This window comes from Anser cygnoides, chromosome 3 (assembly GCF_040182565.1).
Source record: "Anser cygnoides isolate HZ-2024a breed goose chromosome 3, Taihu_goose_T2T_genome, whole genome shotgun sequence".
NCBI classification, from domain to species: Eukaryota; Metazoa; Chordata; class Aves; order Anseriformes; family Anatidae; genus Anser; species Anser cygnoides.
Window position 1 is genome coordinate 17,005,143 of NC_089875.1, and position 24,894 is coordinate 17,030,036.

General features: G+C 38.7%; 1 protein-coding gene across 35 annotated transcripts in view; it reads left to right on the plus strand.

Annotated features, from left to right (window-relative positions):
• The window catches only part of NRXN1 (neurexin 1), a 736,316-nt gene extending 727,902 nt beyond the window's left edge, over nt 1–8,414 (plus strand). For all 35 annotated transcript variants that reach the window (XM_066993543.1, XM_048078446.2, XM_048078445.2 and 32 more), the window contains one exon: nt 5,058–8,414. In XM_066993543.1, coding sequence (XP_066849644.1) covers nt 5,058–5,365 — 308 coding nt within the window. In that variant the 3' untranslated portion in view covers nt 5,366–8,414. The remainder of the gene's footprint in view (nt 1–5,057) is intronic.
• The last annotated feature ends 16,480 nt before the right edge of the window (nt 8,415–24,894 follow it).

A 24,894-nucleotide genomic window follows, 5' to 3' on the forward strand; every position in this document is an offset into this window, starting at 1 on the left:
TCAATATACAGCCAATCACTGCACTTGGAAATAAAAACTACATTCAGTGCAAAGAGAGAATGTTTTACTTCCTAATAAAGGGGCCACTATTTTTACATGTAGATGGTGTTTTGCTGCTAGACTACTTTTATTAGTAGCTAAATTAGTTAGTGCCGCTTTAGAAGCATGTTAATGTATTATGTCTTTCCTACTAAGAACCTTTAAGATTTCAGTTTCTAGGAAGCAAATAATCTGGCTTTGCATACCAAAGAGTAGAACAGATACTGTAATAATTTTATCTTACACACCTCCGGAAGTAGGTTATTGTCTTGTTCCCTCAAACTCAGCAAGCATTTGACAAATTTCTTAGAGCAAATGCATTGGTGTGAATTCAAGATGGCAAACGTAGTTATTCAGCTCACAAGCACCACACCTTTCCACCACATCTCTGTGGGTTGTATATGCAGCTCTCAGCTCCCATTCTCTTTTAATCTTCATGTTGCAATGGCTAAGAAGTGCAGTGCTGTGTGCGCAGCAATGCAGCTAGTTTTGTGGTACCTCTCTCACAAGGGCTTAATCATGCCTTTGAATATAGACCATTTCAGATCTGATGTAAATTTGTCACTGAGCTACAGCAGCTACATGTGGAATCACCTCCTACTTCTTCCCTCCCATGACAGCTGAGTCATTGCTGGGCATCCCCTGGGGAGCCAGTTTTTGCCCCCTTTCAAGAATCACGTGAAAACAAGTAGGAAGGGAGCAGGCTGAGATACCCCTGTATTTGGACCAGGATAGTTTTGCACAAGTTTACAGCCAATACTCGTGCTGATTTTGCAATTGGGCTGCATCTGTCCCACCTGTTCGGCAAGGGAAGTGCTGAGATTTGTTTTTCAGACATATATATATATTAATTTTTTTTTGCAATGAGAAGTAGAAATTGCAGTAAGCTCAGAAACCCGTTCACCAGAATCCAATAATGCTGCAAAAAGTTGACTACAAACAGGTCTAGAATGATAGCACACAGAGTGAAAATTAGTATGTGTCCTGTAAATAATTGCCTTCATGCCTCATTGCAAATGTAGTAGTTAAACATTCTTGTCTTGTGAGTAATTTCCTATTCACAGTTTGTGGGAAGGTATAAATGTAAAGAAAACACATTTGGGGTCCTTTTGTTGGATTTTTTGTTTTGTTTTTAAGTCTGCTAATTCCAATTCACAAACACCATGGGAGCCTGCAATTCCAATTTTCTTTTCACAGTATTAATGAAAACTGGGCACTGAAAATAGTCAGATTTTTCCTGTTAAATTTTAAACCACTTTAGAAGTACAGTCAAGAATAATAACTTTCTAATCCATTATTACACAATGTTAAACTGTGTTCAATTGCTATTATTTCGTGCAAAGTTTTTTGTAAGTGGTAGAAGAGGCTTTTAAAAATCAGTCTGTTCTAAGCTGGTCTTTGAGGTAATCCAAAAATGCTGTTCATGTGCTGTTGAGGGGAAGACTTGTACTTCAGAGCAGTTGCTTTGAGAAGGGATCCTTGCACCACAAGATGACTTGTATTTCCTCTCACTGTTATGGCATGGTCTGAGCATAATTACAGTCCTAATGATTTTCTCTGGTTCTTCACTGAACTATCCTCAATTTAGTATAGATTGTTTCAGGATATCTTTGTGACTTTTCAGTCTTAAATATTGGGATCTTTTTAATATTTAATCTTGATTCACCTCCAGAGTATCTAGCTTCTTATTTAAAATAAGAATCTTCATCTAGGATTTCTAACACTACGGACACTTACAGAGACTGCGACCAAGTAGCAGCCAAGGTTTACCCATAGGTAAACAGCTCTGCTGCTGTGCCAGGAGCCAGTGACTCTGGCTGGTTCAGCTGCAAAGGTGGTGGGTGGCATCATGCGTTTCTCAAAGAGTTGGGAAGTGAAGAGCAAGATTTCTGTAACCTGGTAATTGTTGCTTGCTCTCCACTGATAGACAAGCACTTCTCTCACTGATAGACAAGCACTGTTGTGCTTGCCTGCAATTGTTCTTCTCTTGGAAGAAAAAAAAAAATCCAGGTAAATTCCCTAAGTATTCCTCTGTCTTAGTCAACTGAAGGTCCTGCTTAAATAAACGGTAGCTGTTTCAGCAGTGTTGATGTCTGGGGACTTATTCATTTACACAGATTACAGAGGAAGTGTAGGCTGCCCTTTTCCTAGTGCCCTTTCCCTCCCTGTCTGAAGATCGGACACTTGCTTTATAGCATGTGCTCCACAAGTCTTTCCCACCTGAAATGTACACAGACAAACCTATGTGCTTTGTAAAACTTTCCTCTTATTTTCTTCTTCTTCATTTGTCTCAGGAGGCCCTGCTAGGTTAAAGGCATATTTTAATGTAAACGGAAGAAAAATTACAAGAAGTAATTTTCCCCTGCTGAACTGCTCCTTTTACAAAAGTCCGAACAAATGTAGCAACAGATGCTTTGAAAGTGTTCTAAGTTTAAATAACATTCGTGTAGTTGAATATTCCTAAGACAGATGGGATAAATGAGATAATTGTGAAAACATTCTTAAAAATAAAAGGCTGCCATCAGGTGAGAGGCAAGAGTTTAGGTAATGTTGAAAAATATATCCTACTTGTTTTTTCAGGTTGCAATGTTAAAAGACTATTTTCCTATAAGCAAGCTGTTAATCGTCATTTAGTGGACATCATTTGTACAGTTAGTTGATGGCATTTGGCTCAAATGTCTGTTACTTTAAAGAGAAAGAGCAGCTGTTAGTCCATCAGGTATTGACAGAATTCATTCAGTTGCTTTTATTCATTTCGTGAAACCACGTACAGTAAGATAAGACATTGTCTCATTTTTTATTCACTCTGGAAATACTCAGGAGTCTTTGTTCTGAAACAATGCATTGTCTTTTATAAAGCAATAAATGACAACTTATGTGTAAAAGGATTTCCATTTACTACAATAGCTACAATGAAGAAACAGGATCTAATAGAGTTACTTACTACTTTGAGACAGACCCTATTTCTTAGTAGGATGGTACCTACCGTGAAATGAGAAAAAAATCTTTGAGCCTTCTGAAGCGAAACTTCAAGATCTCTTGTGTAGTCATAGAATAGACCAATTGTATCAACTTGTACTAAGAACTTGCAGAGGAAAATATATATATATAAAATTAAAGTACTATTTGACACAAATGACAGTTTTCTTGCATCTTACTGTGGTGCCTCTGTTATTTCAGCCAAATAAAATGTCACCTTCTTCGAACCTATGTGGGATAACTGTCAGGAAGTGGCTTTCTAACATTAAGAACACAAATCACCAATACAATATGAGTAATACCAAGATGGGCAGGGAGCTTCATTCTTTTCAGGGTCTGTGGCTTTTTCACTGTTTTATTATTCATAGACCAATTGTGGATGTCTGTAGCTAGTGGCTGCTTTTAATTCTGGTTGCCCAAACTCTTTGCAGTTCTCTGACATAACAGTTTGTGTGGTATTACCTTTAATGTAGCATCCTTAAAATTATCTTCCTATTATGTCTAGAGTGCAAAAAAAAAGTGACTATGGGGCATATGCCTTTATGCACCTTAAACAAGATATTTCTTTAATACACTTCTTTAAAATGCTGGTTGTAGCAAGGGCTGACAAAGCTGAAATTACGAATACATGGTAAAACTAGTGTTTAGCTGTACTCTTAGTTAACATTTATATTGTATTGACTGCATTTTCAGCCATGTATAATGATTTAAAATGTGGTTTCTATAAGCCAGCCTGGATGCTTAATGAAAGTGTTCTGCACTGCTCAGTGGGAAGCTTTGGTTCACTCACTGCTCTTTTCTTGCTCCTGAGCTCAGCCAAAGCTGGTTGTGCTAGGGTACACAGCCTCTCAGGGTTTTGGAAATGCTGTTATAATTAGAGGAATACTGCATAGACCCAAGTCTCTTCATTTTTTGTCGATAATACTTCATAAGTTATAGAAGATCTGTCTCACCTATTGCCGCTCAAAGATATTCTGTATGAGGATCTTCCTCTCCTCCTGCTAAATGCAGTAAAGGAGATCATGGGAGATACATGGGCATTGTGTGTGCTGTGGGCATTTAACCTACAAATTCCTTCTGGAATTAGCTTTCATTCCATATGGCTGTGCAAGGGGATAAAATATGCCAGACAACACAATAGTTCCTATCAAGAAGACTTCACAGTCTGAAGACACAGGTCAGTTCAGTTCATATCACAACTGAAAAGAACAGAATGTGACCTGAGAGTTGGGTTTTTAGAAGGTTGAGTCCTTGTCTAGTGTAATTTGAGAGGTTTTTTATGGACATACAGTTGCTTGGAGGAACATCTGGTCAATGAAGAAAAGAGGCAATAGGAGAAATTGAGTGAAAAGGTACTCTAAAGCATAGCCATATTCAAGGAAGACTATGAATTACAAAAGAGAAGGTAGACTTGAGGGTACTCTAAAAGAAAGAAAAATATAAATATAATTAATTTGAAAAAAAATATTAGAAGGAAAGGAGAAATTGAGAAGCTGGTTGAAGGAAGGCTAAAGAATAGCTGAGGATACTTTATTTGTAGACAACTTATTAGTTGCTATCATTTATTATTATGGGGAATTTTGATTTTTCCCCCCCATTTCATCTGCTAATGTGTCTTATTATCACTGTCCTCACAATAAGTACTATAGTGTCACTGTTGGTTTTTTACAGAAGATGGCCAAAGGAGAAGGGAGAGATTCTTTCTTCCCAGATGTTAGTGTTCTGGCATTTAAATTTAATTATTCCAGATGATTTAGACATTCTTTGCTTAGTAACAACGCTTGGAGAAATGATGCTTTTGAAGGCTAAAATTAGATTGTCCATGCTGTCCTCTTCCTTGCTTAAAAGCCTGTTTACTCACATTAACAGACATGAAAGCTGAATGGGCTGCGAATCTGAATGTTTTAGGAGTAGGGTACTTGGCGTGACCCAAGTGAGTGCAAATAGAATTATGCACGATAGTGGCAGGTAGATATGACTAACTCCTCAATGTGCAAACTCAATAATAACCTCTCCCTTATTTCATTATCTACCTACAGCAAATCCTACCAGGGCAGGAGGAGGAAGGGAGTATCCTGGCTCGTCCGAGGTGATTCGTGAATCCAGCAGCACAACAGGCATGGTAGTTGGGATCGTGGCAGCAGCAGCGCTGTGCATCCTCATTCTCCTGTATGCTATGTACAAGTACAGGAACCGAGACGAAGGATCGTATCATGTAGATGAGAGTCGAAACTACATCAGTAACTCAGCACAATCCAATGGGGCTGTAATCAAGGAAAAACAGCCCAACAGTGCTAAAAGTTCCAACAAAAACAAGAAAAATAAGGATAAGGAGTACTATGTCTGATCTCAACATCTAAAAGAACGCTTGTATAGAAATAGTCTTCATTTTATCTGAGACATAATACAAACTTATTTACTTTACTTTTTATGAAGCACATTCAAAAACAAAAGACAGGGAATGCAATCAGAAAGGAAAGACTGTTTTTAAAAACAAGCATTTCATGCTCTTGTTTTTCAGAAACGGGAGCTGATAAATTCCCTAACATCCACAAGTGTTTTCATTTACTCTGCCTGTCTTTATGTTGCTGGAACAGTTCTGAAAGACAATGATGGCACCACGCATTCATAAAGCAAGGAGTATTACTACAACATCAAGGCACAATATGAAACAAAACAAATTTAAAAAAAAAAGGAAAAAAAATAAAAACAGAAAAAAGAAGCTACCTATGATTCTGGATTTAGCCAAAGTGCTAGTGCTTTCTTGAGAAGTAAATTAGTCTTATTGTCAGAGAAGACTGTCATTATATATGGTGACTCAACAAGCAAACATAAACAGTTTGCCGTCTGGTGCAGTGAAGCAGTGATTGGAAACTTGCATTTGAAACAAAGTGCTGGCTTTTCTGAAGACTTATGTAGAAATACTTTCAAAAAGCCCCTTTCTGGTTGTGAGGAAAATAGTATGGAGGCCTTATTTTCAAAAAAAAAAAAATAATCTGGAATATAAGGCACATTTCCACAAAAGAAAAAAAAAAAAAAGAAAAGGAAACAAGAGGGCATAGATGCAATCATTGGGAAATTTTCATGCACGCTTAATATGTTATTACATATGTTTATATAAAAACACATCTATATGTGCTTTCTGGACTGTGATAAGTGATGTTTTATAGCCTGTTGTATAGAAAATGCAAACTATATCTGCTCTTCAGCCATTTTTGGTAAACTCAATGTTATAAGTGTTGCTAGGTATAGAGAGTTTTACGACATCTGGAGCAACAGACCCACTTTAGTTTTTTTGCAGCCATTATAAATTGTCACAGACTTTTTTCCTTTTTTTTCCTTTATTTTACAGTGTAGTGGTTATACTAAGGGGAACATGTATGAATGTATATAAGAGTCAGCTAGTTTTTTTCTTACCTGTACAGCCTCTATTCTGTTGCAATTAAGTTCTTGTAGTTTGTATGAAAGAAGTGGACTAGAAAGCAAAAATATATATCTATTGTAATTTATCTTCTCCTTCCTATCCCTATCTCTTGCTCCTGATATGCATCAGTGAAGTTGATCAGAACAGCCAATTTTCCTAGAAATTTACTTTCATTAATTAGCTAAATATTTAGTGACTTACACTGGCCTTTGGCTTCCAGTCAGAGCTTCACTATTGGAGAGCATGGTTTGCCTTACAGAAACCTGTTCTTACAAAATTATGAGAATGATGAGTTTCTTGAGAATCTTAGGAAGTATCATACTGTGTTGATCTGGCATTCAGTTATATTAACAACAGCTACTACAGCGTTGGATGGCAAAAGATCTAAAAAGACCCATTTTAATTATCCAGACTGATTCTACTGCAGAATTTACCCCTTTCTCCAAAATGGAAATAATCTGAGGTGCATGATAGTACTTTTCAATGGTGGGCATTTTGGCACATAAAAAATCTTTTAGCTAAGTTGATTGTGTAGTATTGCAAGGCATCATAATTAGACAAATATAAGTTCATCATGTTTTGAAGTAACAGCTTTTCTTGCATATATAAAACATTAAAGCATTTTAGTTAAATGTAGTAAATATAATGCTATAATTCACATGTTCAGGTTATTTTTTTCTAGTATTGTTTCATTAGATTCACAGCAATAAATCATAGTGTAACGTTTTATTTACAAAGAAGTTCAAAGGGAATACATTAGACAGAAAGAGGGTAGTTCAGTTGAAATCAACCAAATCATTAGAAGGCCTCCTGGGAGGGAATATAGATGTCCACAGTTTACAGACAGGAACGAGGAATTTAAAATTAGCTTTAAACATCAGGCACAAATCATTTTGTTGTGTGTTATTCACTGCAGCTGATGAAAAATGCTGGAGACTGGTACAGCTATCTATCTGGGAGTCAGAGCACTTGAAAAATACATGTAGCTGACATGAAAATGCCTCTCTTGAAGGTTGTCAACCACATCAAGGTGTGTTATGTTATATTTGTAAAATTATTATTTTTTCATTAACATTTACAGAGAAATGAGAACAGCTTCACAAAATCCATCAAAAACTCATTTCTTAGATGGTTGTTCACCTATGGCATTCATAATTTCTCCCACCTTTACAAGACAGCTGTACTCAGGGAAAGGCAGGGTTGGTATTCTGAAGGTCGTTGCTGGAAGCAAGAGACTTGAATTGGAGGAAGGAAAGAATTTGAAAGCCAGGTGGTTGTCACTTTTGAGAGATTTCAGGGCTTAAAGATACGTGGAAGAACAAGAATAATCAGATGACAGGAGATCGGACATGAAAAAACATGGTTTGGGTGAGATGAAATTGTCTTTTCTGCGTGGTATTGATTGCATTAATGAAATAGCACAGTTAGGTCAACTTCCAGACAGTTTGGTAGAATAATCTTTAACTAAATACATACATCAAGGAAAAAAAATATCTGCTACTACTCTAATAAGCAAACACAATTTTAACACTGTTTCTGAAGGTTCTCCTTTTCCTCTTTAATTTTGTAATTTAATAAAAAAACATATATGGATGTATCAGAAGTGCCAGCAAGTGAATTTAATATTCCTTTGTGTTTAAAAACAGCAGCAGCAACAACAAACAAACAGACATAAACCAACTACCTAACATAAAATTGGATCCTTTCTCAATAATAACCTAATTTGTTTGACTGAGATGGCTTCATTTCTATGACTGTATTGTGTTGCCTTTTTTAACAAAACACTAAATAATGTGTGAAACTTTCAACCCTAAAATATCGAAGAGAGGCCCAATGCCCCTAACCTTATAGTGCTTTCTGTGATAGATATTTACGATTTTTTTATTTGTTGCAAGGCCAATTTATTCATTATTGGAAATGCTAAGCAAGTGGAATTTACTGTTTTGTTAATAAAAATGTTTCTTAATACAAATGATGGCTTGTTTTTTTTGTTTTTGTTTTTGTTTTTTCCTCTTCCCTTATATCTGGGGTACCTGTACATTCATCTTAAAGCAGCGAAAAAAAGTTGAAAGTGGCATAGACGTTCATGTCAGCAAAAAGTGACCTCAGAGCTCTTTGTACACTTAAATGAAAACACTCTACAAGTCCTGTGTTCAACTTGCCCAGTTAAAGCTTGAAAACATTAATGCATTGTTGCACAGAATTACTTCATTTGAAATTTTTTATTTTATTTAAATCAGGAATGTAGAACTTGATATTCCCCTCCCCTGCCACTCCTGAACTGGGAAAACAGTTTTTGTCCTTTTCCACCCCTTCTTTTTTTTTTCCATTGAAAGATGATAGAAGTTAAGGTAATGGGATACAGAGATAGAACTGAAAATATTTTCACTTGTCTAGAAGTTGGTTTAAAATTAATAGAAAAATTAACATATTTCAATTCTTCAAAAACATTCCTACATAGTAATTGCAAAATTTCAACCAAAGCTAATCCTTTAAATGAGTATTTTCCTGTTTAGTGTGGCTCTTCAATTCACGGCTAACTTCAAGCAAACATCTAATCCTACTGATTTAAGGAAGCGTCTAAAGTTGCCTAAATGCATTGCTGAATGTGGATGAGTTAGGCTTTTAGATCTAAATTCCAACAAGAACTTAAACATATATCTTCTCTACTCACATCAATAGTTTCTTTGATTTATTCATCTGCTTAATTAGGTATAGACTGAAGTAAATTAGAAAATTTAAGTTTGGGGTTATCTGGAGAAAACATTCTGTCTTCCATTGGTATAAAATAGTTAACTATAAACTTATAAACTGCTTTATGCATAGTTGAGTTATAACAATAGTGATTTTTGTTCTACTACAACAACAACAACAAAAGCATATTTAATTATACACTTTATTTTTATTATACAATTTAACAATTTATTATACAATTTAACTCTACACTTTATTTGTTCATTTCTTTTACATCTATACTGTGCTCTCCCTTTAACCAAAAAACTAATGGCCTCAGTACCTGCATCATCCATCATCAGTTAACTGCTTTAAGTGGTGGCCCCCACAATCAATCATCACTGCAGCTAAGTAGCTAAAAAACCTTCACATGATGAGGAAAAAAGAGAAAAAAAAAAAAGAAAAAAAAAACATTGTAAAAAAATAAATACAAGTTAGAATAAGGAATCAGCTCACTTATGAAGACTGTAAATTACGGCTGTGTTTGTTAATTCCTCCAATATGACTACTTCATAGTTTAACAAGATAATTTTTATTTGGGTATCTAAATATGATTTTTCATATTTACTATGGAAATTTGCTTCTAAATTCACTCCAGTCCTGTCTAGAGGTGTCTGTTAACATTATGCTCTGGTAAAACAGATATGTCAGTACGCTTTTATTTGGAATCAAGGCTATTTGCTTTCTTTTAAAGGCCCTGTCTGTTGCAGTCTGTAAGTATTCCAATGTATTTCAGTGTTAAAATGTTTCTGGCCCTCATGGAAGTGGGGAGAAAGAGAAATCCACAATGCGTTTAAATCAATTTACAAGTTATGAATTCTGTGGCTTGATAAAATTACTTGCCTGCCACCCTCTTATTAGTCTGAATAGTCTATTCCTCCTTTGGTTGGTCATCACTCTCCATGAAACCAAGCGTGTTAAGCTTTGAACTAGAAATTCCACAAAACAACAACAACAAAAAAATCATTGCTATGGGTGTGCTGTTTTCTGAGATGCAGAGCCAGAATTTTTGCAATCTTTCACCTGCTTGTTTTGGAGGCTTCTTAAGGTCTTTGGGGCCCATCCTCTGTAATATCTTCATTGATGACTTGGATGAGGGAATTGAGTGCACCCTCAGTAAATTTGCAGATTACACCAAGTTGTGGGGAAGTGTCGATCTGCCAGGGGGTAGGAAGGCCCTGCAGAGGGACCTGGGCAGGATGGGTTGATGGGCAGAGGCCAATGGGATGCATTGGTACTCAAAACCACACAATTATCTTTGCTTTATTTTTAGAATGAGTAATTTCCCTATGACAATGTTCTTCCAGCCAATGGGGTTGAATTGTGGTAGACCACGCTTTTCATTTTATTTTTTTAAAGAAAAGAACATACTAATGACATAAGGCTTAGATTTACTTCAAAGAATGTGGCATTTTTAATAAGTAAATTGCCTTTAAGTGCAGTAATTTCATTCCAGCATATACTCAAAAGGTTTAAAAATCCAGGACAGTAATCCTCAACAGCATCCTTTCTGGAAATAATAAAGACATTAGTTCATTTGTCAGAGTGCTCAGGAACTGACAACAAATGTGAACACATTGGTCTAGTTACAGCAAATAATACAAGGAAATGGAATTTGGGCAGCCCAAAATAACTGCTGCCGCCTTCGCCAGACTTACAAGTGAGTCTGTTTACAAGCAAGTAGGCATTTATTACATGATAAATAGCAAAATACTTTTATAAGTCACAGTCTGGGATGGAGCAGGTTGAGAAAATACAGGCATGGTCTTGCATGGCTGCATCAGCCTTTTGAGGCCACTGGGACTCAGGTGCTGTTGAGGTGCCTGCCAGTCTGGGGAAATGGGTAGATTTTACACAAACAGCTGCTGCATACCCATTTATCTGGCATTTTCTGATAAACTTTCATTTTCCATTTGAAATTAAAATACATTTTCTGGGGAAAGCACAGCAGATTGCTTTCATTAGACAATTTAAGTGGTTCCCAAAATGTGTCACAGCACAGCGAGTGCTTTAAGAAACAGAAACCTGACTTTGCTACGAGCTGACAACATGGCCTCAGGTCTGGGGGAGAAACATCCGTCCTGCTCAGGAGGGCCCTGGCCTTGAGCACAGAGGCTGAATGAGGTCCAAAAGAAAGGTCATGCTTTAATGTTGGCAGCAGTCCCTGGGTGGAGCAGCCCCCTGAACTTGGTGGCAGTTGCGTGCCCTTCGTGCATAAGCATGGTGGCTGAGGGCAGGGCGCAGAGTGAGGCAAGCAGACCCTGTGTGTCTGGTTGGGCTGGGTTTGGGCTTCAGGGAGAGACAGCAAGGGCCAAGACACGGGGAAGGACTTTTGGACCCTTATGATGTCCCTAAAGGACTGCCCTCCTGCTAGGCCCTGAGTTTAGCAATCTGACAAAATGGTGGTTCACAGGACCCAGGGCCGGTTTTGAATCCTCAAGGAAGCAAGCAGACAACGACAGGCAATGTCCAGCCAGCACAGAGACATGCATTGTCCTCCCCAGCCAACAATCATGACAGGACTGTTGAGTTATGAGTGTCTTCCTTTTTTTTTTTTTTTTTTTTTTTGGAGTTCCTGCAGCTATGGCATGGCTGAGGCCCTCCAAGCCACACCTCCGTGGCACATGCAGGGAGCAGGTGCCCTGAGGATTGGCAGTTGTGACAAAAGAAGACATGAGGGATGCAGCCCCAGCCCGGTGTGAGTACAGAAATAGGAGTAATTTTGCCGCAAGTGTCTCACAACCATGACTGGATGAGGAACTTCCAGTCCTTGTTGATTGGCCAAGCTGGCGTGGATTTTGGTGGTACCACGTCCAGGTTTTCCCTGGATGTTAGATACGTTAAAAAAAAACACAAACGAGTTCTCAAAAAAAGTGGTGGCATCAATATGTATGTTGCCTCACTGGCACAGCCTTAGTTTAAAATATCAAGAAAATGAAAATGAATAGCCACCTGAGGTAAACTCTGGGGAAAACATTCAGCCCAATCAAGTTTCAGATTTGTCAATTCAACACCACATATGTGAGCCCATATAGGCCCTATAGTCTGTGCAGTATGCAGCCAAGATACCTGAAGTCCAGTTCTCAGGTGAAAACAATACTGTTTTTTCTGTCATTTTCTGCTTTCCCATCTGCACTGGTACTCCTCCGCTTGCAGTGGGAGGGCCTAGGAATTTAATTAGGAGCCAGCTTATTGTTTCTTTATGACTTTAGCTTCCTGTGTCTCACACCAGAGAGGAAAGCTTACTTCTATGCATGTGCTTGAGGAGGGAGGCCAGGCCTCAAAGCTACCCAGGCAGCTGCATCCCACAGGCATTAAACTAACCCCACACAGCAATTCCAATATCCTTAATTTTCTGGAACATTGTGTCTCAAAGATTTGGACCAGAACATTGTGTGAGGGCAAGATCCATCAACTATCTCTGATAAACTATAGGGAAAGAGACAAGCTTCAGCACAAGATGTAAAACCTTAGGAAAAAAAATTGAACACAGAACCTAGGACCCCCCCCCCCCCCCCCAAAAAAAAAAAAAAAAAAAAAGTCTCACCCTGCCTGCCACAGTTTGCTACTCTGCTTTTTGGGCTCACAGGTGGGTTTAATTCCTTGCTGAGTACACCTGGAGAGGTAGCAGGCTTGTTATCACTGTCTGTCAGTCCCACCTAGTAGAAGGGTTCTCCTGCTAGAGAATACTGAGCTGGTTGTAGTTACAGTGAAATATCAGGTAATTGTAGAGATTTTTTTTTTAGATTTAGGCATTGCTGGTAAACAATGCAAAGGCAAATCACTGTGGAGTTTAAAGGCCAGAAATGCATTCTCCTATGCTTTTTGGGTTTTTACTGGCTTCCATTTAATTTACAGGTGAGATTCAAGGCATAGGACAAGATGAACATACTCCAAAAATAAAAGCAGACTTTGACTCATGTTGTCTAGCAAGTCTCCGTATAGTAAGCTAAAGGACTTCAGGTAATTAATTCATTTAAATATCGTTTTGTTGATGGATGGGGCCTGGGAAAGGAGAATTTATGCCCAACTTCCCTAAAAGCTAAGTTTGTTTGGGAGCTCGCTTATACTGTTCTGCAGGCTCTTTTCAGGGAAATCTTTTAAAGCACAGATAGCACAAATATGCAAGTCATGACTTAGACCAGTTTCTCATTTATTTTAATAGCTTTCTCAGAGTAAGGACTGCAGGATTTGGCTTAAAGTTAAGGATATGCTTACATCAACAAGTGTCAATCAGTAGGAGTAAATTTACAAGGCAAAGCAATTGGTGCTGAGGACCTGACCTCCATGTTGCGTTTGAGGATTTTCTTTGAATTGGCTGCAGTTTGGTCCTATGGCTGAGTGCCAATAAGCAGTTAGGCTACATTAGGTGAATTCATGGAGCTCATTTTGTTCCATCTGGAAAGTGTCTAGTTTGATCAGGTAGATACTTCTTCAGGATTCAGTGTCTTCAGAACCCTGACATTCCCCCCTGCCCCACCTTCCTTTCCCAGCTCGCCCTTGCCCCGCCCCCCCAACCTTCTTTAAACCTAGAGAAATTGTAGTTGAAAGACCTGTTTCCTTCAAATAGGTTGAGATTAATATGGAAGTATTTTCTAGATACATACTGTATGAGAAATCCACGTTACCAATACTGAGATCACCAACAGTGCAATCATTTGTAGAAATATGCCGTAGGCAAAGCAGGGACTTCTGGAGCTCTAGATGAAAGCTCTTTGTGTTGATCTGGAAGAAATGGCTGGGGCAGAGCTGGATTTGGCCAGCCCTCGAAGAAACAGAATGGCACTCAACAAGCCCACCCTTTAGAAAACCTTACATGCAGATTTTGTGACAGTGATTTACTTTTAACAAAAGTTTTGACAGTCTTCTCTATTCCAATTCTCACTAAAATCATTGTTTCCTGTAAGGGAATTAATCTTAACCAGTTCTGGATTTAGTCAGTATTAAAAATATCAAGAGAAACCACGAGAGATTGAGCTAAACTTGGAGATCTTCACTTGTATCATCAGCAGACAGGAAAACTGCTATTTCTATTACGATTGAAACTTCACTGCTGCTTTCTAACTATGGAGCGATTACACTTCCCTCTAGCATACTTCATGTTATTTTGAACATTTCATACAAGTATTCTGTATAGTCATCAGTAATTCTTTTTGATTTGCAAGTGTTAGGCGTCAAAGACTGATGATACAGACTGATGATAAAAGATTTCTATATCAGAATTTTGTAAATGAACATATTTCTGTTTCAGTGGTTGCTTTGCCTAAGTTTCAAAAATCATCTTGAGATATGTCTCTATTTATATTATTACATTTTAGTGAAAGTTGATTTGATAAATATAGAAAGAAACATTTTTTGTTAACATAAGCTTTTTCAGATACAGTTCCATTTCAGTTGAGAACAGTTCAATTCAGCAACAAGAATATGACTTTTGAGATTTTTTAAACATAGTAAGTGAGCTTTTGATATCATCCAAACTGATTTAGAAATTTTTGAGGCTTCAAATTCAAAAATAAACTTAGAATTATTCTCAATCTTTCTGAATCCTGATCAGAGTTACCACACGTGATGGGTGAAGGTTTGTATGAATAAAGTTGCAGCAACAGTCTGGTTCCTAATCTCACAAGCTGCCTTTCTGGAAGGCAGCTCTGCCAGACTTGCCTATGAGCACAGGCTGTGCCTGCTATGCTGTTCTGCACTCCCTGTGAAAACTTTCAGCGATTACTCATCCATGGGAACCATTACACAGACACTGCTGCAAAATAGAGAAGTCCCTGCCTCAAAAGCAGTACTTGACATTAATATATATGCTGTTTGAGGCAAAACTCCCATTAACTTCAGCGCAAGCAGGGATTTCATCCCAAGGATGTAACACACCAGATATGTCAGCATATTAAAAAGTGCTCCAAAAGCACATTGAGAGAAAAAATATAGCCCTGCAAAAACAACCTGAACATGGAATGTAGAAAAGCCAATCCAAACAACCTAAAACCAATCTGATCTCATGAAATGGACAATAGGCTGGTGTGGGTACATAGTTTCTGTGAAGTCCTTAATGGCCTTTCATAACTCATTTTTAGTTCAGCAAATGGGTGAGATGTGCAAGGCCTGATATAGCAATAGATAATGCAGCCTAACAAAACGGGGACTGCACAAACAGGACAGTTCAATTTTCAAAATTGTTTTCAAATATTGTACAGATGCTATGTTATAAAAGTGGAATAAAAATCTGACAGTGGGACTTTGTGATAATAGGGTGGAACAGCAAAAAGTGGTGAAGCTCACCAGCCATAGAGTAGTTGCAACTGTATGGGAAAAAGACGAAAGGAAGAGAAGGAAAGGAGCCAAACAGCTCCAAATATTCCTCATCAACAAAAAAACTTCCTTCTGTTGTAAGCTTGTACGGTTCTCAGTTCTGTAAAAAACATTTTGAGGGTGTTTGCAGTGTTCTGAATCACAACTGCTGGTTACAGAGCTAAGGCAGCCTAGGAGTTGTAGTGGGGTGATTCTGGTAGATGTGAGCCTCAGTGTAGGTTAGCTGCTTCAGCTGCTACCCAGATCCTCACACAGCTCTGCAGTGCTGCAGACATGCAGTCATCTGTGCTTGAGCTGGCAAGTTTAATATCGCTCAATACCCCTGTGCAAACTGCAGTGCAGACACTCAGGCCTGATTGCCACAGTCCCCAGAGAGAAGATTTGCAGTACAGGCGGGCAGTGCACTCTGCTTACCTGACCTGATGCAGTCAGGTCTGTTGGCAGGATCTGCCAACAGGAGAAAGGCAGAACTCCTTTGGAAGCAATGGAAAAGCTAGTGCAAGTTCATTCCTCGCTCAAGCATATTCAGTCTCTGCGCTGGTGTGGTCTCAGAGCTCTACTGGAATTTGATTCATGAAATCTCATTTTCCTTCAAATGCTTATTGAACACTCATCTGAAACTTCTTTGCTAAACAGCCACATTGTACACATCTTTACTGCTCCCACTGTCATCCACCAGGATTTTTGAAATGCAAAGTGCTTTTCCCACTTCATATTCTTTCCCCTTTTTTGGGGAGTTTTTACAGGCTTGAAAAAGAACAATCAAATGACATCAGTTCCGAGTTCAGTTAAAGTGATCTTTCAGATTCTTAATGATGCCAACGTTTAGGTTTCAAATAATTAAGCAAAAGAACCGTAGATCATTTTAATTGGAGTTTTGAAGTCATTTATGAAAATTCACACAAAAGGCCTGTTTAAAAAAAAAGTATTAAAAGTACTACTAGTGTTCAGTCAATCTCTGCTGTTACACTGAGATCCATTTGAAACACTCAAAGTATGTACTCAAAGATCTCAAATGAGCCAGACTACAAAGCCTAAGACTTAATTAAAATAGGAATATTTACAGCATATGAAATATTAGTGAGAATAGGGGGAGAGAAAGTCTCTTGTTTCAAGCCTCTTCTCCTGGTTAAAATTTAAATCATTGTCTAGGTTAATTTTGTGATTATTGAGTTTGATTTTGCCATTTAGAGAATGTTTTTATATAGTCTATTTATACCCATGTAAGTCCAATATAGAAAGAAATTATAATTTCTAAAAGATTTACAGCTAAAACTGATCTTGCTTTCTGTACCACCTAAACACATTCACAACCCCTGTGCATACAGGTGTAAGTGTAGGTATGCTGGCATGTTCAGTGGAAGAAAGTAAGCAGACAACCACACTACAGTAAGTACTTTGGCATAAGTTTGAGCTTGTAAATTTCAAGAACATGAATTTCTTGATTGTACAGCTTTGCAGTAGAAGTGAAAGGAAGATGGTCTTAATTAACAACGCTCCAGTTACAAGCAGAAGTTTGTATTTGCTACTGAACCATTTCCAAACATCAGACGCATCATCGATGTTGGCAATACTGTGTCAGGGTGGGCCAGGATATGCTTCATCAGGTTAGCCCAGGGGGAGATACAGCTGGTGCAACTTCACAGAAGTTAGTTGGTTCCTTGCTCAGAAACATATTATGGCAGTATAATGCTGTAGACTTCATTGCAATTATTCATGATTGTGCCAACATGAAACTGAGCCCAGCTGTATATGTCCGTATCACTGGGATTTACAGTTCAGACCTTCATTCCATCTGGTACAATGAAGAAAGCTGTATTTTCTCATATTTTTATTTCAGAGGGAACATTAAGGTTCCTTTTTTTCTCTTTTATTTATTTATTTATTTATTACAGCATTGCAACACAAAGTGATAGATGTCATAAAATGGGTCTTGTAATGTTTTTTTTTGTTGTTGTTTGTTTTTTGTTTGTTTTAATATATATATAACCATATTAGAGAAATCAGCAGTTCTGCAGCCCTGATTCTTGAAGGTGTATACGCTGCTTTGTTACTACAGCAACAGGCAGCACTGACAGTGCCAAGTTACAGGTGAACTGGGTCCTTTTGCAAGACCAGATCATTTAAAATGGGTAGGATTATAAAGTAAACAGGGCAAATACAATATGGAAAAGTACCTTACAAAAAAAGCTTCTGTGGTGCTTCACAACCCCTCAAGTCAGAAGAGGTGGGAATACGTACCAAATCTTCAGCAATTAAATCAGCCCTTGTGATTTGTTTTACCCTGTTCCGCAAAGGGTTGACCTATCTCTTGTCTGAGGACTGTGGCAGATCTCTAAGCAAGGTGCAGCAGGTAACTTATTTTCACAATAGTGGAAAAGGCAGTGTCTAAGGAAAAGACAGGACTTTCCCATGAGCCTTGAGAGCCTTGATGTGAAAAGGATAATGTAAACTGCCTTACCTTGAATCAGCTGCTTCCTGACAAAGCAGACCTGCTCTGCTCTTTTCTCTACATTCTTAAGGGATATCTGTAAAAGACAAAATATATAGGGGAAAAAGGGCAATCTCACCTCTCTCTTTCCTCCTTGCCCTTCATTCCTCCTCCGCCCTCCATGGAAGAGCCAAGATCTCTATTCTTGAGCTAAGACACCCCCAGAGTAAATACTGGATTTGAGTTATTTCAAACCTTGATCCCATAAAGACACCTTAATGCAGTCCAGCTTTCAGAAGCACGCAGTGATGTGAGCTATTATGTGCTGAGCTCTTTAGAAAAGCTGACTGTAAGTTCTATTTTATTTACCAAGCCCCAGTCTACGCTAGCATTTATGATGCAGAAATACTTTCATAAATTATGCCCATACATTTCCTACCAGAGAAGCTGCTTATACTGGGCAAAATGTGCTTGTGGCAAGAGAAGCTAAAAAGAAATGGAGGATAAAATAACAAGTACGAAGCATTATGTAAGGGTAGCTGTATCTGTTTTAGCTGCAATTGCTGATATTGGGGTTTCTTCCCTTCTTATTTCTCTTCCTGTAAAGAGTGAGAAATAAGCGTATCCCTAGAACAATACTGCTCTATCAAGGGCAGCTTTGTGTTGGCTTTGCTTAAAGAAAAGCAGGATGAAAGCTAACAGAGGAGATATGAAGAACTAAATTACTGAAGTAGAATGCCAGTCTGTACTGGAGTAAGGCCACTGGACCGGATTGAGTTACAGAAGCTCATTAAAGCTATTATGTATTTACCAAGCCACTGTGCAGTGTGTGCATACTCTGAGATTGCCCCAAGAGTTGTGTGCTTTAGCTTAAGCACTAATGAATGAGGTTGAGTCTCATGCATTTTGCCTTGACTTCAGGGGAAAAAAAGACAGTGATGGAGAATGATGTCAGCAGAGTAGACAGGTGGTAACTTGTTAAGCCATTGTGACTCAACTGTGTTAATCCTCTGCCTGCACCCTTAGTTGCAGCTAACTAGACTTTTAGGCGGATGAAAAAATAACAGCAGAGACTGTATGAGAAAAATAGCTAGGTCTCCAAACGCACTTAGCTGTTCAAAAACATGCATGAAAAAAATGCTAAATTAATAGAGTGCTAAATAATTCATTAGCTTTTTCAAGTTTTACATTGTCATTTATTTCTGACTTGCATATTAATCATTATATGGCATATTATTGAATTACTGATTCTCACCAAACTGAAACAAATATAAATTCTTTATGTTCTTCAGGAATAACAGAAAACAGAAAGAGGCTTATTTCTTTATCATCTCAGTCATACAGTTCAGCCATGTTTTCTTTGTACTTCCAAACTTTGGTGTGTTATGAATGTTCAGGTCTTGAATGCCTCCAGCTTTCCATAAGTTTTCTTAGTACTGACAACTTTAACTGTTTTAAGGTCAATAGGGTCTGTAAAAGCATGGGAAAAAAACATACCATTTCTTCAAAAGTAGGATAGTATTTATGTAACCTAAATTTACTCTATGATTAAAAATCTACATTATAAAAGTCTAATCTAGATTATTTTATAATCATCTAATAGAACCAAGTCCTTTCAGAGTACATAGAAACCATTTTAGATACTCACTTTGGTAAAACCTGAACTCTGTTTTCCACTGCTTCTTGAGAGAGTATAGATGCCTCACATTACAGGGTTTTTTTTACTTTTTTCAGTAAAAATTCCTACTTAATTGCAACAAGACTTTGCATATATCCAGCACCTTCTACCTGGAAAGTCTTCCAAGCTTAATACATAACCCAATCTGCAGCAAGAAAATTATTTTTCTCTTACTTTATCTGAGACACTGGTTATGTCATCCATTCTTGTACATGCACTCAACAAACCTTAAACCAAAAAATGCTAACCTTATGATTCTCCCCAACTCTCTTGCCACTCAGAATGTGTTTCACCAAAGGCTACTGGCTTCCCAAAAGGAAGCCCAAGGGCCCACTTTGCACCAGTTCTAGTGGCTTCCTCCAGTTCCCTGATCTTCCCTGGTCTTAGTCCTTAGCCGCTTTCTGATGCTCCTGCTCCCCAGCTCTCCTTCCTTGCTCTTAGTTCTTCATCAGCAAGCTCTTGGTGGTGACTGAGGTAAGAGCTGCTGCTGGTGCAGAGGGAAATCATTTGATAGCAATGTAAAGAGTGCTTACACCCAGAAAAAGTGCCTGCACTTGTCATCATGTTTTGGCTGAAGAATCATTATTTGGGATCTCATAGGAAGGCTACTGCAGAGCTGGTCACCACATCCAAGTTTCCTAAGCCTTGATCCTAATTCCCATAAATCTTCCCCTTCCTATGTAGTCTGAATACCTGGCAAAATACTGGTATGTACACAACGAAGTCCACTCTTCTCTTCTGGACAGTAGCAAAGCAATAAAAAAAGTAAATCTATTTCTTGCGTACTATAAGTGTGAACACATACAGCCTCAAATCCCAAGACTGATTTAAACTGAGAAGTTCATGAGGCCTTGATCAAAACAAGCAATATTTCATTCATCAAGCAGCATCAGTAGAATGCACTGAACTGCCGTTTATCTGATTATGTCAGCTTCTGATTAAACATTCTGGCCTCGGACATATAGGATGCCAGAGATGGGGAAAAAGGCAGAGACACCACCACTTACTAGGATACCGAATGCTGTATGGCTTTCTGCAGTCTTTTTTTCTCCCATTTTTAAATGCTTCTCCGTTTCTGAACTTTAGATATTAAAGGCTACAAGCTTTTTTGTATAACCATAAACATGCAGACAGAAAACAATTTAGATAATCTTAGTCAGTTATAACTTGCTTAATTCCATAAACTGCTGTTTTAAGTACACCCATTTCAAGTGTACTTCTAATAAACCTTTTCAGTGTTTAGGTTGTTTTCATTTAGTTTTAAGCATTTCTGCATTACAGAGCAACCTTCTGTTTTTCTGTTATAAATACCTTATTCACTTCTTTGCCCTATTAACCTATTTAGCTCGTAAAGAGGGAAAACGGAACAGATCTTGTGAAAATTACAGTAAAATAAGTAAATATTTATTGTGTATTTCTTCATCAAACTTTATGGACTGCTTCAATGTAATTAGTACACGAGATAATTTTCAAGGTATTTTTTTTTTTTTAAAAAAAAAAACACAACACAAAACAAAAAATCTACATGACAATTGGCAATAGATCTTCTCAGAGAAGGATGGGACTCACCATTTCTCCACCACCCCTACCCATAATGACATAGACTGTGGGGGTAAATGCCTACAGCATTTATTGGTAGCATAATACGATTTGCAATATCCTTTAAATGTCCTGCCATAAAAAGTGAATGGGATAAGTGGATTTCCACCATGCTTCCTGGAAAAGGGAGAAGAAAGGTCTTATGTTAGACCACACAGCTGTGATTTTTGTTCTCACTCTTGTGTAAATGACCAGGAAGATGATTGAGGGCAAAAGACTGGTGCAGACAACTGCAAGCACAGGCCTGAATATTCACTGAATGTTCTCTGCCTTGTGCTAGCAGTGCCTGGGCTTCTTCTGCCTCCACCACCATTCAGAAATTGTGCATCTCCCAGCTGGGATGTGACATGGTTCCTCCATCAGTCTCCACCCAGCCCAAGGGGCATGTCTCCGAGAACCCTGCCTGTCTCTTTTCCCCTGACCTTGCTGCCTTACCAGGTGCTGCCATCTGCATAGGAAGTAAACGGGAAGATGGCAGCATGGGGAACTGCCTGGCAGCTCTACACTGTTAAAATGGGTAGGAGGAAAAGAAGGGATGGATATATATATATATATAAAAAAAAAAAAAGGCAATTCCACTTTTTCAGAAATACCTGCCAAGTTCACTCACGTAGATCTTTTCAAGGTAGATCATTCCTGTCCCTTTCAACACCCATAGCATTTCAAGCTTGTTTGCCTTTCCAGGATCACCCCAAAACCTGAGTATCTCCTCTGATGGCCTAACCACCTCGTTCTCTCCTGTCCTGGCGTCCCCATGCCATATCCACTCTCATCTTAGTGCCCAGCCACCACCACCACATTGCAATGTGCTCTTCTGAATCTTTTCACATACAGTAACTGTAGTGAGATAACCAAGTGGCAGCATTTACCAAACACACCTACCCAGAGTCCTAGACAGACATTTTTCTTCACTACTCCAGAGAGCGGATCTGATTCAGCTGATGAAATAGCATAACAACACATGAGCTCACTGAATTTTGAAACCAATTTTGTCTCCGGTTCTCTCTGCAGCTTCTCATATCTTGACTGACTGATTGATTGATTCATCATTAACAGCCTAAACCTTTGAATGAAACCCGTGGGAGTCTTGCCATTTTACCAGCAAGAACAGGCTGCTGCATAAGTTTCCCACATGAAAGTACAATCCACTAACATATAAAAGGGTAAAAAAAAAAAGTCCAAAAGAATGAGATCACAGATCATAAGTCAATGTAGTACAAAAATCTTGTACTGAGGCAACTGTTTAAGTACAATCAGCAATCTGTGGATGGCTTTTATATTTATTTTTACATCCTGATTTCAGTTTGCCTGACTTCATTTTTTTGGTTGACAAGGTGTGTGTGGATGTAAGCAGGATGCTTTATGTCTACCTTGAGAGCTACTGCATCTCTACGTCTTTCCCTCCTGTCATCTCTCTCCTCTCTCAGCCTCCCCACCATCTCATGTAGCACACTCGTCCTTGGGACCACCGGGGATAGGACATCTTCCTAGGGAGCCATCATCAGTGCTGCAATTTAATTGTCAGTCCGTGGGGTATCTGTGGAGAGATGCGTGGTATGTGGCAGCAAGCACTGGGTGAGCTATTACAGAATCACTCAAAATATAATCTGAATCTCCCACCTGTCAGAAAAAGGACCTACCACTAGGTTACTGAGGCAGTCTGACCAGCTGTAGCAAGGTACATTTGTTTTAAACCCCTAAAATCCCAGGCCAGGCTTGAACATAGCAGCATACTTTTACAGAGGCTCTTGGGAATGTACTTAGTCTCAAACATTATTCTTCAGCGAGCATCATCATTCCTTGGTCATAATATCAAGGAAAGATATAATTAGATTTATATTTATGTGCTTTTTGCAACACATAGGGTTATTTTCTGTTTATGCTATTACTGCTTTGGGAGTACAAACAGAACTGATGAACACATTATTATACCTTTATGAGGGCAAGTTATTCGATATATGAATGCCAGTGACACTTTCAGTACTGTGCTCCTGATACTTATTCTGATCAGAACAGTTTAAATAATACATGAGCTCATGCATATACATATCGGAGCTCAGCTCTTTCATTAAGAGCCTTGCTAAATTCTCTCATCCAGTCCTCTGAAGTGCTTGAATGTTTTCAGGGTGAAAGTCCTTTTATTTGTCACAGGCAGGTTGCAAAATCTTGCTGAGATATCATTTTAAATTTGTTTGGCTGTGCAACCTAGTTTAACAAGGGCAACTTGCAGCCTTTGCTATTCCTCCCGGGAAAAAAGAAGTGAAGCTTATGTGAAGTGTTTTAATGTATGAAAAAGCCATATGAAAAGAGGAGTGGAAAATTGGATTTGGTAATTAAGATTTTGTGCTGGGACTCCAGTGGTCTCAGTTCAATTCCCCAGAGCTTTTATACAGGTTTGAGCAAGTCACATCAATCTTTCTGAGTTTCTGTAATGCGGGGTAACTGTTTCCTCTTTTCTTCTTCGTCTCATCTATTTGGCTGTAAGCTCTCAGGTACAGGTTCTCTTTGAGTGTGCTTATATAGTGCCTAGCCATACCATGCCTTTGAACATATTCAGAAATTTATTTATTTTCAAAGATAAATCAAGTACTAGAAAGGAAAATACTTATGAATTTATATCCGTGGTGCTCAAATGCAAGATAATAACTTTAAACAAATATGTTGAAGAACATGTATTTATAGAGAAAGCTCCTGTTCTGTTGGGCAGAAAAGCAAGATTCCATGTTGAGAGCAGGATGGGGTCTGTGCATTAAATACAGCTGGCAGAGAGGAATTAATCCATCTTTTGTGTCTGTTCTAGGCTCTCTGCAGGCTTTGGAAGCACTGCAAGAGAGAGGGGAGAAATTCTAGATGTATAGCAACAGAGGACAGAGAGGAACACATGCAGTGGAAACGTACTGGGGGGAGAAGCTGTAGTTGATCATGTACTTGTAAAGGAGTGCAGGCTTATGTGGCTGTTTTTCAGGAGGGTACCTGCCCTCCTGCAGGGCAGTGTCTGCAATGCTTCCTGCACTGAACCTAAACATATGGCTTTGCATGGGAATGGCTGTAAGGATTTCTCCTTCCTTCCTGCTAAACTGTGCCTGGTATTTCTGTTGAAATGAAAGGAAAATATCTGAAAGAAACCAAACACTGGCCCTCACCCTGGCCAAATCGAATTACTATAATGAAACAGGATTTTAAATCATGAATCACCAGCACCTATCAGACCCAGGACATTGGGGGCTGCTAACAAAGCACTTCTGTTCCTCGCCTGGTGTGTGTACCCAGCTTCTTCAGTTCAAGACAGTCTATGCTCATCATGTCCAGAGATGCTGCTGTGATCTCAGAAGTCCTTCAGGGATCACAGCCATACATGGGGGTCATTCACAAACAGGGAAAACAAAGCTAGGCTGTTTTAATGCGTACTGCAATAACAAGTTTATACTGCTCCTCTGTGTCCACAGAGAGAACAGCAGAGGGCACAACTGGGAGCTGTGTTTGTGAAAGTGTCCCTGGTTCATTAGCTGTGATTGCCATGTTAGATACACCTGCATCCCCGTCTAGTCCTGACACCATCTAGTAGGGCTGAGTGACCTCCCTGCTGGGCAGCAATCATTAGTCACTCTGCTCTTAAGAGGCAAATGGTGCTCACCTGGGCCACTCATCAATTTCTAGTGCCTTTTCTCTTGTTCTGCATTGTAAACCACACTTTTC